Source organism: Typopeltis vanoorti, chromosome 3 (assembly GCF_054136105.1).
Source record: "Typopeltis vanoorti isolate ZY-2024b chromosome 3, IOZ_Tvanoo_1.0, whole genome shotgun sequence".
Lineage (NCBI taxonomy): Eukaryota > Metazoa > Arthropoda > Arachnida > Uropygi > Thelyphonidae > Typopeltis > Typopeltis vanoorti.
In genome coordinates, this window is record NC_143551.1 from 139924897 (window position 1) to 139942046 (window position 17150).

Below are 17150 nucleotides of genomic sequence, written 5' to 3' on the forward strand. Positions count from 1 at the left end.
TGTTAATTCTTAATTTAGATTTTTTCACATTTGTTTTGTCATATTTAATGTGATTTATGTAATATTTATAAATTGTGTTAAAATTATGTACTCATTATATAATAAACACAAAAATATTTTATTTATTTATTATTATTATTTATTTATTCACTATATATATATATATATATATATATATAATTTTTATATATACATATACAATTTCGACCGAAGGGCGGAAAAAAAAAAATCTTGCCCACACTCAAAAATTTTCTCGGGCCGGCACTGCTTGCATCTTGTTCAAAAGTATAGTCAAAAATGTTATTCATTCCTTTATGGGATCACAGACGCATCTTCGAACAGACGTAACTCAAGCAGACATAAGTCAAGGGACGACTGCATTTGAAATTTTATTTGTCAGTAAATTTTAAGAATTCTGTGAAGAGATTTTGTTTGGAGGGCATTGATTTTATTTTCTTGTTGTTTGGTTAATTTCCATAATTCACTTCCATAGAATAGTACAGATATAACAGTTGAATTAAAAATTTGCACCTTTAAGTTTATTTTTATATTTGATGATTTCCAAATTTTCTGTAAAGTTTTAAATGCTTACAAGATTTTTTTATTCTTATTGTAATGTCTTCATTGATACCACCTTCTGTGTAGACAGTTGCTCCAAGGTAATTAAAAGTGTTTGTCACTTCTACTTGATCTCCATTTATAAAGATTGGTCATTGTTTTTACTGTTGATTTCTAATATTTTGGTTTTCTTCTCATTAATGTATAAGCCTATTTGTTTAGCAGTTTCCTCTAGCTCTGATGTCTTAATTTTCATCTCTTCAAATCTAGATGATAGTGGTACATTTGTTTGCTTATGCCAAAGTAAAGTGTAGGTGAAAATAAGAATGTAATTTGATGCCAATTTGTAAATGCAAGGATACATGCCAAATATGGCATATATCCTTGCATTTACCTGTCATTAAAATGAAATCGAAAAGATCAAGTATTAGTATTATTTCACGATGCACATACTGTATACATATATATATATATATACACACACACACATATATAAAACAGTAACATGTCTCTCTCTTACTTTATCAACCCAATTCACTTTGATGTTTTCTACTGACTCGAGAAGGAAAGATACAATTTCTGCATGATTACCTTGCACTGCACAATGCAGAATGGTTTGGCCTTGCTGGAAAAAACATTAATGACAGGTATAGTATAAAAATCTTTTAAGCTCTCTTTCTTAAATATTTTAAAACTAGCAATAATACCTCAAAATTTTATTTTGTTTGTGGTATTTATATGCATTTTGATTACTTATATTATCAGAAATAGTATTGTAATATACTTTATGTGTGTGTGTGTGTGTGTGTGTGTGTGTGTGTGTGGGTGGGTGGGTGGGTGGGTGGGTGGGTGGGTGGGTGGGTGGGTGGGTGGATGGATGGGTGGATGGCTGGGTGGATGATTGGGTGGGTAGGGAATGCAGATTTTGCAGGTAAGATGCATGTGACTAAAGTCAGAAATGGACCAACACAAAATATGCCCGACTGCTTTAATATTAACATGACTAGTTTCATTCTAATTACAAGAGTAAAAAGATATTTCAAAAAAACATAAAATATATAAAGAAGCAAACTTGCAAACAGTAAAGGATTAACAAACTGTCAAAAAAATATGATATTATGAGGTAATACCCAAAATTTCAGGGAATCTGAATAGAGTGTGCAAACCAGCTATATAGCCTTCCACCATTATAAGGGATAAGAAGTACCCTTTGTGCATCATTATGCCAACAGCCAGCAAGTTGGACAGTGTTCTTGGATTATGTGAATCTTTGTAATATCGTGTTTTGGTTGTTCGGTGATTTTCTTCAACTGAAATGGCAGATTTTAAGGAGCAAGGAATCTGCATCAAATTTTGCTTCAACTTTAAAAAATAGCTGCAATGCTTAAGGAAGCATTTCATGGTAATGCTACAAGCCAAAGCAAAACTTTTTTTGTGGTACAAATGCTTTAAGAAGGATCGATGAATGTCTGCAGACAACAATAACAAGCATTCTAAACCACTGTCGATTAACACTGGAAAATATCGCGAAAGTGACGAGGCTATCCTTGCAGATCATAGGCTAACTATCCATGATGTTTGTGAGATAATAGGACTGTTATTGTATGGGACTATTCAATGCATTTTCTCAGAGATTTTGAACATGAGACTCACAGCTACAAAATTTGTGCCCAGACTGCTAAGTGATAAGATGACCCCAACTTCAACTCCAAGGTCATAACCGGTGATGAATCATGGGTTTACAGTTATGACTCTGAGACAAAGCAGTCATTGCAGTGGAAATCACTGTGGCCAAAAAAAGTGTGTCAATCTTGTAGCAATGTCAAGCAATGTTGACTTTTTTTTTCTGACATCCAACATATTGTCAACAAGGAATTCCTCCCTCACCTCTCCAGTCAAACTATCAACAGCAAGTTTTACTGTGAGGTTTTCAAGTAGCTAAGGGAAAGCATTCAGCTCAAGTATCTAGACAAGTAGAAAAACAACAACTGGATTCTCCACCATGACAAAGCACCTGCTCACACCACTTGCTGTTCAGCAGTTCCTAGCTTCTAAAACAAACAATCATTCTTCCTATTTGCCAAATCTCACCCCTGTGACTTTTTCCAGTTCCCCAAGATGAAATTCCAGCTTAAAGCACATCATTTTGACATGACTGAGGAGATCCACACAGGTCACACTTGAGGATTTCCAGGGATGCATGTGTCTAAGGAGACTACTTCGAAGGAGATGGTGATAACTATAAGTTAGGTAAGTTTGTTTTTTATGGTTCAAATTTCCTGAACTTTTTTTGTAGCACCTAGTATGTAGGATTCTGGTTATTCAAATTAGTTGTATGTATGTCCCTATCATTGCAAACAGAAGTATACACTTGCATGCTTTGTTTGCACAGTAAGTGGAACACAACTTTCTTTCTCTCTTTTATAATTCCCATCCTGACATGACTTATTAATGATAGTTCATATATTTACACCTTTTATTCTCCTTAATTATTGGTTTCTATTATATCCTAAAATAAATACATTAGCTCCCCCACCCACTTCAATCCAGATTTGGTTACAATCAAAGAACCATCACAATACATGCCGCATCTGCCTGCCAAAATGGAAGCATGAATATGCAGTTGGACACAGTGTTTTCTCTTTCTCTGCTAGATAGTTTGGATGACAGCTAGAGAGTGAAGATACCTACCCTTAAATTCATTCACACTAGATGCACTCTCTACCTCAAACTATTCCACTCACTCACTGCACTGTGAGCTCTTACTCACTGAACAAACTTCATTTCCATGGATGTCCCCATGTTCTTTCCCCACCTTCCATATAACAAAAAATTTCATCAAATGATATCCTATAACACCCATTTCAGAAGTTTATACACCCCTATCATATCACCCCTCTTTCTCCTGTTAACCAGAGTCTGTAATACACATACTCACAATCTGTCCTCACAATCTATATCCCATAATTTGAATATACTCTTTGTAACTCTTTTTATGCACCCTTTCCTCGGCTTCTTTATCCCTTTGGAATCTGGGAGACCAAATCTGCATACAATAATCCAGATGCAGTCTTATCAAGGCCTAACAAAGAGACACAATTATTCTCTGAGTTGTAGTCTATGTGACCTCTGAATTTTAAATTCCTGTCCACTATTCCACCAAGATCTCTAGCCTCATCAGTTTCTTGTAGCATAATCCCACTAATATAAAACCCTGCTGGAGATGCATTTAAAAACAGACTGGCTTGTTTATTTGTTCAGAACAGAATAACTGGCAGTTGCATGGGACTTGAATACACACCAGGTAGCAGTAGAAGATGAATTTTATCTTTCAGAGATAGTAACATAGAGCAGATGGAATTAATAGGTTTGAATGTGGTAGAGGTATTGAACTTCTTTAAGATATAAGAGATATATTCTGAGATACGTTTAATGTATTTCAGAAGGCATTAATGCATGTTACCATCTTTGAAAGATAAATTCAATCCCTACTGTTACCTGAAGTATCATCAGTCCCATGCTACTGCCAGTTCTTCTATTTTGGACAAACAGGCCAATGTGTTTCTTAACACATTTCTGAACATCATTCCTACATTGCCTCCAAGAAATGTAACTAATCTAGTCCAGCCAAATCTGGAATCACAATTACTAGCACAGAATCCTCTGGGATGATACTCAAGTATTACACAGATGTTCCTGCAAATATGAATGGTCTTTTTAAAGAAAGTGAGGACGTCCATCTATGTTATTCTTGTAGATAAACTTATACGTTGGTTACATGACTTTAAAATTTTCAGGAAATGAACATATACTAAAATATTAATTAAAAAACTTTAATCATACCTTCCAATATTTCGGCAATGTTACACTTCCATCTTATGGGAACATAAAACTATGATATGTGCACGCAAGAAATAACAATAAGCAAATGAGGCTGAAGAAGGCAACTGGTGTTGATCCTAGAGTCCTAAAGGTTCCCCCTCCAGCAGGCTAAATTGGGTTGTCTTGGCTGTTGGGTTGATGTGCTAATGATGCAAGCTTTCCAAATTTGGGGAAGTCTCATGCATCCAAATTTGTTGAGATTTGGGAAGTTTTTTAGAGCTGTGGCTAATTCTAGGAACAATCTTTCATGTTTATATTTGCTATGGTGTAGTAAAGTGGTTTTCTTCCAGCATATTCTGTGGTGGTTATCTAGTGCATAGCCCACAAGTCCTGAGTGGCTGTATTGGTGAAACTGGATGTAGCCTTTGTGTTTGAATATCCTGATATTAGCTGTCCTGCCTGTTTGGCTATAGTAGGACAGTTTATAGCTGTGAGAGACCTGGTATACTCCAGGTAGGTCTAGGGAAAGTGGCTGGTCTTTGGTGGAGTGGATAAGGGATGATTTCTTATGTAGTCTGTAACTGATAGTCAGGGCATATTTTTTTAGGATTTCTGTGAGCTTTTCAGATGTGTCCCAGATATATGAATGGTGATAGATTTAGTGTAATCTCTGTTAAGAGGTGGGGGGGGGTAACTGGTTTTAATATTTTCTGGATTTTTTGGGGGGTTGTAGCCATTGGCTAAGAAAGTGTTAAGGATATGGTTAAGTTCAGTAGTTAGGACATTGTGTCTAAACAGATTAATTTAGCCCTGTTATGTATGGGTTTATAAAAACCTTATAAACCCATACATAACAGGTTGGTTTTCTGTAAACAGAAAGTGAGCTGGATTCTGGGGTGTTGATTGTTTAAGTGTATTAGGAAGTTGTAGAGTGTATCTAAGCCATGTAGCATAGCCAGATAGTGGGTTTTTGTGGGGCTGAGTTTAAGGGGTTTTCTTCAAAAGTCTCCATATAGAAGTTGCCAGGGATGGAGAGAGTGGAGAACCCATGGCTGTACCTTCTATCTGTTTGTAGAATTTTCCCTGCCAAATGAAATAGTGAACTAAAAATGGTGAACTAAAATAGTGCTGAGATATCAGGAGGAAATTTGGCTTGGATAAGATCTAAGGTATCTTTCAGTGGGACATGAGGAAACATCAAGCTGACCATTATGTCAGTGTGGTGGAGTGAGAGGTTCTCTATACAGGCTTTAAAGGGGCTGAGTTTTTAATGTGTGGTGGTGTGTTGCCAGTATAATAATGTGTGAGCAATTTGGCTAAATGTTTGGCTAATCTATATGTGGGGGAATCAATGCCATCCACAATGGGACACAATGGCACATTCTGCTTATGGAACTTTAGTAGTCTATATATTGGGGGGGGGGAGTCTAGAGTTGAAAGGTTTTAGTCTGCTAGTCCCTTCCTCAGGCCAAGAAGTAACCTTCCTAAGGAGCGTTTGGAGTGTTCTGATTTGGGAGCTGGTGGGATCGTATTCAATGGGGGAGGTAGGTAGAACGATCTAACAGTAAAGTTGAAAGCTTACCTGTGTAGTCTGTTTGGTTGAGAACCACAGTGACATTTCCCTTATCCACTTTGGTGATTACTATTTTGTTGTTGTTCTTCATTTCATGTGGAGCTTGTAGTTCTTTAGATAGGTTGGTTTTTGGTGGTTTAGGTTTGGTAAGAACTCTGGCTAAATCTAGTCTGATATTGTTAGCAATATGGATGTGAAGGTTGTAGATACCACGTTCTATTTGTATCATTATTTCTTCAGATGGTATTGTTTTTGGTGCTACAGCGAAGTTGTGGCCACATGTGAGTGAGCTGAGTGCTTCAGGCTAATGGAAGAAAGGTTAATTACTGTGTTGAACAGTATTTGTGGTTCGGAGGCAGAGTTCTTTTTTAGACTTTCAAACTTTTTAATGTGCTGACATCGTATTTTACTAAATTCTTTCTCTGCTGAAATGCGAGAGATGTCTGAGAGGATTGTCCAAAGGTCGTCATTCAGTGTACAGCAAGCTCTTCTTCTGATGCATGAATAGCCTCGTTTGTGTTGGCCAGGAGAACGTGGGGCAGCAATCTGTTCACATAGCAGGGCAAAGCTATTTTGGTTATAAATGTATTTATAATCAAAATATAACCAAAATTTAGTAAAATACGACATCGTATTTTACTAAATTCTTTCTCTGCTGAAATGCGAGAGACGTCTGAGAGGATCGTCCAAAGGTCGTCATTCAGTGTACAGCAAGCTCTTCTTCTGATGCATGAATAGCCTCGTTTGTATTGGCCAGGAGAACGTGGGGCGGCAATCTGTTCACATAGTAGGGCAAAGCTATTTTGGTTATAAATGTATTTATAACCAAAATATAACCAAAATTTAGTAAAATACAACATCGTATTTTACTAAATTCTTTCTCTGCTGAAATGCGAGAGACATCTGAGAGGATCGTCCAAAGGTCGTCATTCAGCGTACAGCAAGCTCTTCTTCTGACGCATGAATAGCCTCGTTTGTGTTGGCCAGGAGAACGTGGGTGGCGGCAATCTGTTCACACAGTAGGGCAAAGCTATTTTGGTTATAAATGTGGAAAGCCTTTGGTGACGTGAAGTGGTGTTTCAATTTTACGCAGTTCAGGATCAACTTATTATCCCGGCAGCGTTTTAAGAAGGTCCTTCTACGTTGTCCTAATCTCAACCCTAATGGCAGACTCTGAATGCCAAAACTCTAGGAAATCATTATCAAGAACTATACTTTTAAATATTATAATTTTTTTTAAATATCTTTAATCTCACTCACACCCACATACACACACACTTCATTTGAACCTAACACTATCATTTTTTCATCTGGCTGTCTCACAACTGCATACGAGAAAGATTCCATTCCCCCGCATACCTTCATTGCTGTTTGATTTTTGGATTTGCAATTATAATATACTACACCGAAGATAATTCATGATACATGTACTGAAATATCTGTACTACAATTAACCTTAGTCAATTAAATCCTTAAATGTGCTTAACATATAACTATTTCAATGAATACTATACAGTTATCCTCGATAACCATGATGTCATTCAGCTAATTTGCCCAAACCTGTTGTTAAAATTTGTCAGGCTTGCCAAACCACTTATTGTGAGGATAGAAAACAAAACAAAAAAAAAAATCACAGTTAAATTCTTACAAACTTGCAAAAATGTTTTATAGTGTCACAGGAATACAAGAACGGTCACAAGAGGAGTCACAAGAACGATTCAAAGGTCATGGGTAATTATTTGAAAGTAGTCATCTGCAATGAAAACCATGACTGCTTCATCTCATAAGTTTATGCAAACATGATACTAAAATGTTATTTTAGTACAACATGAAAATGTGTATACTAAAATAACATTTTAACATGAAATTTACACTTTCTTGATTCATTTTATACCTTAAACTATATTATGCAAAATCTTTGCTCCGCATTTATATTCTGCCAACAGCAATGGGCTTACTATCACATGGTTTTCAATCACCACTATTTGAGCTCATTGAGTGAATCAGCAGTTCTGTTTACAGTATCTTTCTAATTCTTGTTCGATAAGGCTGTACTGGTTTTAGCTGTCTTGTCAGACGTATAATAATGAAACATCAAATAGCATATCAAATTTTTTTGGCACTGCTGCTGACCTATGTATAAGACAATTAAAATGTACAGTGAAGCTGATGTTTCTGTTAATAGAGGTAAACATTCAAACAAATTTGACTTAATTTATCCTTTTCTAGTAACAATGCAAGTTATTATCACCATGATCATCATATGTTGTAAGGAAAATGATGAATCATATAAAAATTGAAAATTTTTGGTTAACATGTACACGTGTTAGAAAAAAACAAAAACAACATCAGAACCAGCTAATTAATTTGAATGACACTATACTAGTTATTCCTTCATGCTTCATGGATAAACAAAACCAAGCTTAACTGCAGGAAAGAAAGAATGTCTGAAGGCAAATATGACTATATGAAAAAGGTATGATTTCTGGAATGCAAGGCAGTGAGTGCAGAATGAAAGAAATGCAAAATTTGAAGAATGAGTTGGAAAAGGTGATAAATGAGATGAAGAATATGCACAATGAGATAAGATGTTTAGTGAATATGAATTAAAGGATACAAATGAACAAAAGGAAAGATCGTAGAGAAAAGAGGTGACAAATGACTTGAGAATGGTGCTGTATGAAAATTCCATTATTAAAGAGGGAGGATGAATAGAGAATGTATTGCTGTAGATATGAGGAATAAACACGTAAAATTAGCAAGATAAAAACAAATGATCTGATTAGACAGAAGGAGAAGGCGAGGATGGATATTCTTTAAAACTTGAATCTATCATTCATAATCCACATGTTGTCTGATTAAGGCCTTATGCTGTGGAATCATAATCTCTTCACTTCTACATATCAACATCCTCCTTATCATTATCTATTGTTGTCCATACAATTCTAGCAACATGACCCAAAATATCAGATCCTTGTCCATATTTACCCCAGATCCCTGACCCCCTTTGTTGTGGATGACAAGTTTTTATCTTTTAATTTCTTTACCTTGAAATATTATTGATTTCATTTTATTTATTGAGATTTTCATGTCATACCATTCTATTGTTTTGTTCAATATGTGTAGATTTTTCGTAATTGATCTTCATTTTCAGCAAAAATAACTTGATCGTCAGCATACAAAAGGCTGGTCAATTCTTTATTTCCAATTTTAATTCCTATGATTTTTTTTTCCTCCATTCTCTTGAAATTTTTTCCATATATATATATATATATATATATATATATATATATATATATATATATATATGTATGTATGTATGTATGTATGTATGTATATATATTGAAGAGCATTGGTGTGATAATCCACTTCCTTGAATAAGATCTCTATTGGTTTTAACTTTTTTTGTTTGTTTCTTTATTAATTTTAATTTTAATATAGCTTCCTTCCATTATATTTGATATTGCTTTTGTGGTTTGAGGTGGAGCTTTCACAATTCATACAGTATATTGCTTAATTTTGTTCTATTGATTTGATCATATGCTTTCTCATAATCTAGGAAGGCTATATATTTTGGGGTTAAATTCTATTCTTTTTTCTATAATTTGCTTGAGTGTAAATGTAGGATCTGTGCAGGATCTTCCTTTCCTAAAGCCACATTGCTCTTCTCCAATAATTTCTTCAGCCCATAGTGTTAATTTACTTTTAATTATATCTAGACATATTTTATAGCATGTATTTAATAACAATATTCTTCTATATTTCTGCAATCCTTCCGTTTCCTTTTTTGAATATGTTTATGATTATTACTATCTTCCATTCTTGTGGGATATTTCCTTCTTTCCATATTCTGTTTAGAAATTTAATTAATCGTAACTGAAATGGTTTAGAGCTTTATTTGCATAATTCTGAATTTATTCTATCTTCTCCTGTGGCCTCTCTATTTTTTAGTTTTTCCAATATTTTCTTTAGATCATTTAACTGTATTGGTCCTTTATTTGTTTCTTGACTTATTACTTCTTTTATTTCGATTTGATTATTATTGGTTAGAAGCTGGGTGAAGTGAATGGTCCATTCTTTTGTGGAGGGGTCTTCTAATTGTAGATTATCCTTTGTTTTTATTTTGATTTTATTAATTGATTTTATAGCAAAAAAGTTGCGGTTCATTTATGTCATGCTCTAATTTGATACAAATTTTTTCCAGTCTTGTCTTCTGATTTTCCTGGTTTCTCTTCTTGTTATTGCTCTGATTCTTTTATATTCTATTTCATTTCCTATAGTTCTGTCGTTTAACCATATAGGGTAGATTTCTTTTTTCTTTCTTATTAAAGATTCTATTTCTGGGTTCCAGGTTCTTAGTTCTTTTCTTTTTCTTTGCAGTTTTGTCCCTATGTCTTCATATGCTGCTTGTTTTACTATTTGTTTAATGCTTTGCCATTCATTTTCTTTGTATGATTTGTAAGTCTTCTTTGATATAGTTCTCTGATACTATCTTGCTGTAGCGGTTCTATCTTAAATTGCTCCTGCTTTTGTTTTTGTGTTCTTGCATCTTGCATTGTTTCTATTTCTCTGGTTTGGGATTTAATAATACTGATTAATAAATGGTGGTCTGAGTCAATATTGCATCCTCTGTGTACTCTGCAATTTCTTACCAACTTCTTTAGTTTTTCAATTATATAGTCAATGATGCTTTTATATCCTATGGCTTCTCATGTATATTTATGTATGCCTTTATGCTTAAAGAAGCCGTAGGTGATTTTCAAACTGTTATAGACCACAAATTCTCTGAGTTCTCTTCCATTGTTATTTACTGTGTTTTCTCCTTGATTACCTATTAAAACTTTAAATGTATTTGCATATTATATTGCATAATGAATTTGCATCCTTGTTCTAAATTTCAAAACTTTACTGATTCACAACATTGAATTTTCTTTGCTCAGACAGTCTGTTCATCAAATTCATCATTATCATCCAGCTTTGCATTCATCTGCAAACAAATGCATATCTTCATTTAAACCTCTCCTAATAACACTAATATATTGTATATATTTGTGGACTATTATCGTCCACAATAATTGTGGACGATAACAGTCCTAAAACAGATCCTTGCAACTAGTAACGTTCCTCTTCTGAAACAACACTTCTCATCTTATCCTTATAAATAAGAACAATTTTACAATCCTTCCATTCCTTTGGAATCTTCTCTTGTTTCAAATCTTCAATTATAAAAATATCAAGACTTCCTTTAACACAGTTTAACAAGATCACTACAAAGTTTAATATCTATGTAAGAATATCTGAATTACTTGCAGCAATGTGGTCAACTGGAGTTTTTGGGATGAGGTAACAAGGAAATGAGGAAACAAGGAAACAACCACAAAAAATATCTAAGGAAAAATTATTATTATCATCACAACCTCTACAGAGACAGCAGACTTACTGTGGGAAGTTCATTCAACCCAACAACATATTTATCATATTGAACCTCCTTAAGTTCCTTAGCACTCCCTGAATTCATAACATATTCTGATGATGTTTTCCATTCGTCCACAATTATTCATGTAAAATATGTACTGCTCACACATTTCTTCACCACACTCTTAATTCTAGGGATGGCCTTTGGTTCTTCCCCTGTCATCTTCTACCATTTTGTAATCTCCTCTGTAATCCAATAAAATTCCTTCACTAACTTGAACACCTCTATCATATCACTTCTTTTTCCTTCTATCCACTAAATTCTGTAATTTGCATTCCTTTAATCTTTCATCATTAGATCTTCAAGAAGGCAAAGAGCTCATCAAGGGAGTTCTTGCTAAGACACATGCAATGCTCATCAAACTACAGCTGAAATTTATTTACTCTATCTTAGGTTCAGGCAATACATTTCACTTGATTATTATTATTATTTTCGGGCTACTCCAGGGAGTCCTTAGACTCATCAAGGGAGGCCCTAAATATCATGTCCACACAAATACGACATTCTCACAGTATCTATCATACCTTGCCTTGAACTCGCTCACTGTCATAGCACCCATAACAGACTCTGGCAGCTTATTCCACTCATTTACCACTCTAAAAGTAAAGAACCCAGCTCTAACACCACTGCTAACCACATTCTTGCCCAGCTTCCATAGGTGTCCCCTAGTTCTACCACCACCAGTCCTGATCTCAAAAATATCCTCTGAATTAATCTTATAGAATCCTTTTAGCAATTTGATTGTCTCAATCATATCTCCCCTTTTCCGCCTATCAACCAGTTTCTGCAACCCTGCAGAAACTGGTTGATAGGCGGAAAACTGCAGGTCTATGGAATGAACCTGTTCTCATATGGTTCATTCCATAGACCCGCTATCATCTTAGTCACTCGCCTCTGGATCCTCTCCACCTCCTCCCCATCAAGAAGGAACCGAGGTGACCAAATCTGGGCATAGTAGTCAAGATGAGGTCTTATCAAGGCTCGGTACAGAGGTACAATAACTTGCTTGTCTCTGCTCGTTAAGGTATTTTTCAACAACCAAGTGAGTTGATGAGCTGATTTAGCTACTTTCACAATGTGCCCCCTAAACTTCATCTCCCTATCCACCAACATTCCCAAGTCTCTGGCCTCATCAATCTCTTGGAGTACAGTTCCATCCATGTGGTACTCTGCTGCTAATCTTTTCACCTCAAAATGCATAACCTTACATTTTGTCACATTAAACTGACATCCATTCTCCTTAGCCCAGAACTCCAATCTATCTAAGTCATCCTGCAAGACTTTGACATCTTCTGCATTCACTATCACCCTCCCCAACTTTGCATCATTAGCGAACAAATGAACTGTTCCACGTAGATCCTTCCCTATATCGTTAATGAACAGATTAAACAGCAGCTGTCCAAGAACAGAACCCTGTGGCACCCCACTAGTCACAGGCCGTCTTTTGGACTCCACTCCTGAATAAACCACTCTTTGATATCTCTCCACCCACCTATCCATCTCACCAACCCTATATCCATTCCCATATGTTGTAGTTTACGGATTAGAATTCCATGTGGTATCCTGTCAAACGCCTTTGCCAGGTCCAGCAGTATCACTGTAAACCCATTTCCCTTATCCAGTTCAGCCATCACCTTGTTATAAAACTTGAGCAAGTTACTCAGGCATGATCTACCCTTTACAAAGCCATGCTGTCCCCTGTACAGTATCTCATTTTCATCAATCCATTCCTGTATTTTTCTCTTGACTACTTTCTCCAAGACCTTGACAACAACTCCTGATATGCTGATCGGTCAGTAATTTGCAACCATAGTCTTGGATCCTCCTTTATGCAGTGAAACTATTTTCCCCTCTTTCCACGCCTTCAGGACTAAACCAGACTCGAGACTCAGATTAAACAACATGGTCAAGGGCACTGATAATTCCTTAGCTGCTTAACGCAAGACCCGTGCCAGTATACCATCCAATCCCACAGATGTATTCACATTAAGGTTCTGTAATAGACTATTCACCTCCACTTCATTCATCACAATTCCCATATAAACTAATGGCTCCTTCATTTTTTCAATGTCTCCACCTGGATGATATGCTTTTGCAAAGTGCATGCTCAGTAACCCCACTATATCGACTGGTTCAGTGACCTCCTTACCATCGTCATTCCTTAAAATCATTTTGCCATGTACAGTTTTTTCTTGCTTGCAGCATATTGAAAGAACTGTTTGGGATTCTCTTTTGCTTGCATAGCGAGTTACCTTTCATAATCGGCTTTTGCTGTTTTACCACACTAGTTACCCTTCTGGCCTGCACTTTATACCGTTCATGTGCCTGCAGGTCACCCCTTTCTTTAAATTCCCTCCACAGTTGTTTCTTTTTTTGCAGCTCAAGCTTAATGGTGTTATTCATCCCTTTAACCCTTACTTGTTTTACTATTTGGACCCTAGGTATACAATCAGCCATAACCTCCTGTAAATGCTCCTTGACCACTTCCCATGCTCTATCGACGTCCAGCCCTTGCAGTTGTACATGCCATGGCACTGATCCAAGCAATCTCCTAGGCTTGTCATACTTGCCAGCACGGTAATTCCACATATACCCTGTCTTAATCGAAAATTCCACACCTTTAGCCACCTCACAGGTCAAGACCTTATGATCACTCTCACCAATAGGTAGCAACATGGTCATATTCATTACAGTCAAATTCCGAGATGCTATTACCAGGTCAAGCACTCTCACACCCCTAGTATTTTCAATTATATGCTGTCTCAGATAGTTATCCCTTAATAATTGAATAAAATCCATTTCTTTCCTCACATGTGTCCTCTCCTCCTTCCAATCAATGTGACCATAATTAAAATCCTCCATAATAATTACCCTCCTTCCATTCATTTCATCAATTTGTTTATGCATACTATCTCCACCATCTATTCCATCACCTGGTCTATAGCAGCACCCAACTGTATATTTTATTTTGCCAGTCTCAATCTCACACCAAATAGCCTCAAATGAGCTCCTTTCACTATCCTGCAATACAACTTCAATTCTCCTTGGTTGTAGTTCATCAGCTATCATCAATAACACCCTTCCCCCCATTTTATTCTCTCTGTCCCTCCTAAACACACTATAACCTACACATTCTATCCCACTAACTATATCATCTTTCGTCAGCCATGTTTCACTAACGCCAATAACCTGTGGCCAGGAAGAGCCAATCAAGGCCAAAAATTCTTCCTTCTTGTTCCTAATACTCCTGACATTAGTATACATGAAATGCAGTGATCCCTTTGTTCCACCCCTATCTTGATGCATTATTCTAAATGTCCCATTCCCATTTTTTGTCCTTAGTGTTGGCTCAGGTACATTATATACATTTTTACACTCAACTGTCTCACTGATGTCTGCATATCCACTCCCCCCCATCCTTGGTAGTTCTAGTTTCCCTGGTTCTGCACATCCATTTTCACTTCATTCAGCAACACTTTTTCCAGTCTCCGCACACCAAATCCATTCAAATGCAGGCCATCCATCTTGTATAAGTCCTTTCACCCATCAAACTCATTCCACACATCCACGAATTCCACACCACACCGTTTGCATAACCTGCGCATAATGTCATTTGTGATTATGGCCCTTCTTCTAAACTCCTCTCTGTCATACTGCGGCAACAGACTCACCATTCGAACTCTGTCACTCTTTTCTTTCGCTACCTTTTACAATACTTTCAAGTCCTCTCTCATAAAAAATTTATCACCTTCATTCGTACCTGCCACAATTATTAATTCTTTCACCATCTGTTTTTGCACTCTAATACTCTCACTTACATCCTTAAATTTCGCACCCGGTAAGTACGATTTAGTTACACTCCCATCTATCACTCCTCTTAATAACGAGTCACCATACAACACTCTTTCCTTCATTTCAGAAACTCGCCCACTCTTACGCTTGTTATTTACGTTAGCCAAATCACTCTGGAAAGAGTTTTGCAGGTGCTCTAATTGCCGCTGTGCATTTTGTATCACTGTGCGCAACCTAGTGATCTCACTTCCTACAAATAATTCCTCATTTTTTTTATCATTCAAACCACTTTCTCTCTCTGTATAGTTGAATGAGAGCAGATCTTTCTTAGATCTGCTCTTATTGCCATCTTGTACATCGCAATTCCCTATCAAGCCACTATTTTCACTCACATTCTGGCTTTCTTCGACCGTAGCTGTCTCACAACCTGACACATAATTCAACTCCTCACTTTGCTTACACTTTCTGCACATTCTCCCACCACTATCACTTTCAATCCAAACTCCAGCCTCATTCGGGAATGCATATATTCCACACACATCACATTGGACAAATTCTCTCACATTATAGTTTTTGAACAATGGTGTCGTATTTTTGGATGCCATTATCTTATGTCGCATTGGCGCCATATTCAAATCTATGAAACGTATCGTTAAATACTAAATTAAATAACGGAATTTACACCAAAATCACACTGACACCACAAGCTACCAAAATTAGACAATATTACGTTATGATTTTAACCTATATTCTAATTTTCATTCAAAATTATACTTAGCTTTCGGAAGCTCCCTGAAAACACGACCAACCGCCTGGCCCTCTAGTGGCCAATGTACACTAGTCTCCAAGAAAAAAAAAACTTGCTCCTTATTCTGCATTGCTCTTCCCAATGTTGCATCGTCTGCAAACAGCTGCATATCAGTAGTTAAACCCATCCCGATATCATTAAGATAAAACTGAACAACAATGGTCCCAAAACTGACCCCCTGTCACACACCACTCGTGACCTTCCTCTTATGGGATACCGCACTCCAATATACAACTTTCTGATACCTATCTGACAGCCAGTCACTGATTCAACTCAGAAGTCTGTTATCCAATCCCATCTGTTTCAATTTATTTAATAGTTTGTCAATTGGAGCCTATCAAAAGCTTTTGCAAAATCCAAGTACACCACTGTGTATGCATCTCCCTGTCCTTGTTAGAGTACATAAGTTAATAAAACATGATCTCCCTTCAACAAACCCATGCTGATAACCACAAAGAATGCCACTGTTTTCAACCCAATTCTGTATCCCACTTCTCACCAATCTCTCCAGGTTGTGGCTAACCATACGCAGATTTCTGTGAGGAAAGAATATATGTGGATTATAAGGCTAGTGATTATGACAAGCTTAGGAAATAGCTTGGAATGAGGAGTTGAGTAGTAAGGAAATAAATGCTGCATGGGAACTGACAAAGAAATACATAACAGCATCAATGAGTGAATGTATTCCGAAGGTCAAAAGGCTGAAAAAGGTAGGTGCAAAATGGATGAATGGTGGAGCTTAAGCATGAAATCTAGAAGAAGAAGAAGGTAGTTTGGAGGCAGTACAAGATGAATAATGGTAATAATCAGTTTCATGAAGAGTATAAAGAAAAAGCCAGGAGATTGGCTCAGTAAGGAAAAACAAAACTGCGCTATGAGCAGAAATTGGCAAATCAGGCAAAGAAAACCCTAAAGGTTTTTAGATATGTGGTAAGTAGAAGAAAGAATGATCTTGGTAAGATGATGTTAATGGATGAAAATGGTAGAATGGTAATATTAAGGGTGTTTCATCCTGATCAGGGTGAAATTGTGAGGAACTTAAGTGTAGAGGACATAGAAGAGGAGGATGGCTTAATTGTAAGTGAGCAGGAGGTATTTGAGGAAATAAATAAACTTGATGT

General features: G+C 36.4%; 1 protein-coding gene across 1 annotated transcript in view; it reads right to left on the reverse strand.

Moving 5' to 3' along the window:
* LOC150108606 (uncharacterized) overlaps positions 1 to 17150 on the reverse strand; it is a 271872-nt gene that overhangs the window by 166125 nt on the left and 88597 nt on the right. Inside the window, exon 5 of the mRNA XM_090390490.1 lies at positions 1079 to 1183. Within this exon, the coding sequence (XP_090246616.1) occupies positions 1079 to 1183 (105 nt within the window). The remainder of the gene's footprint in view (positions 1 to 1078; positions 1184 to 17150) is intronic.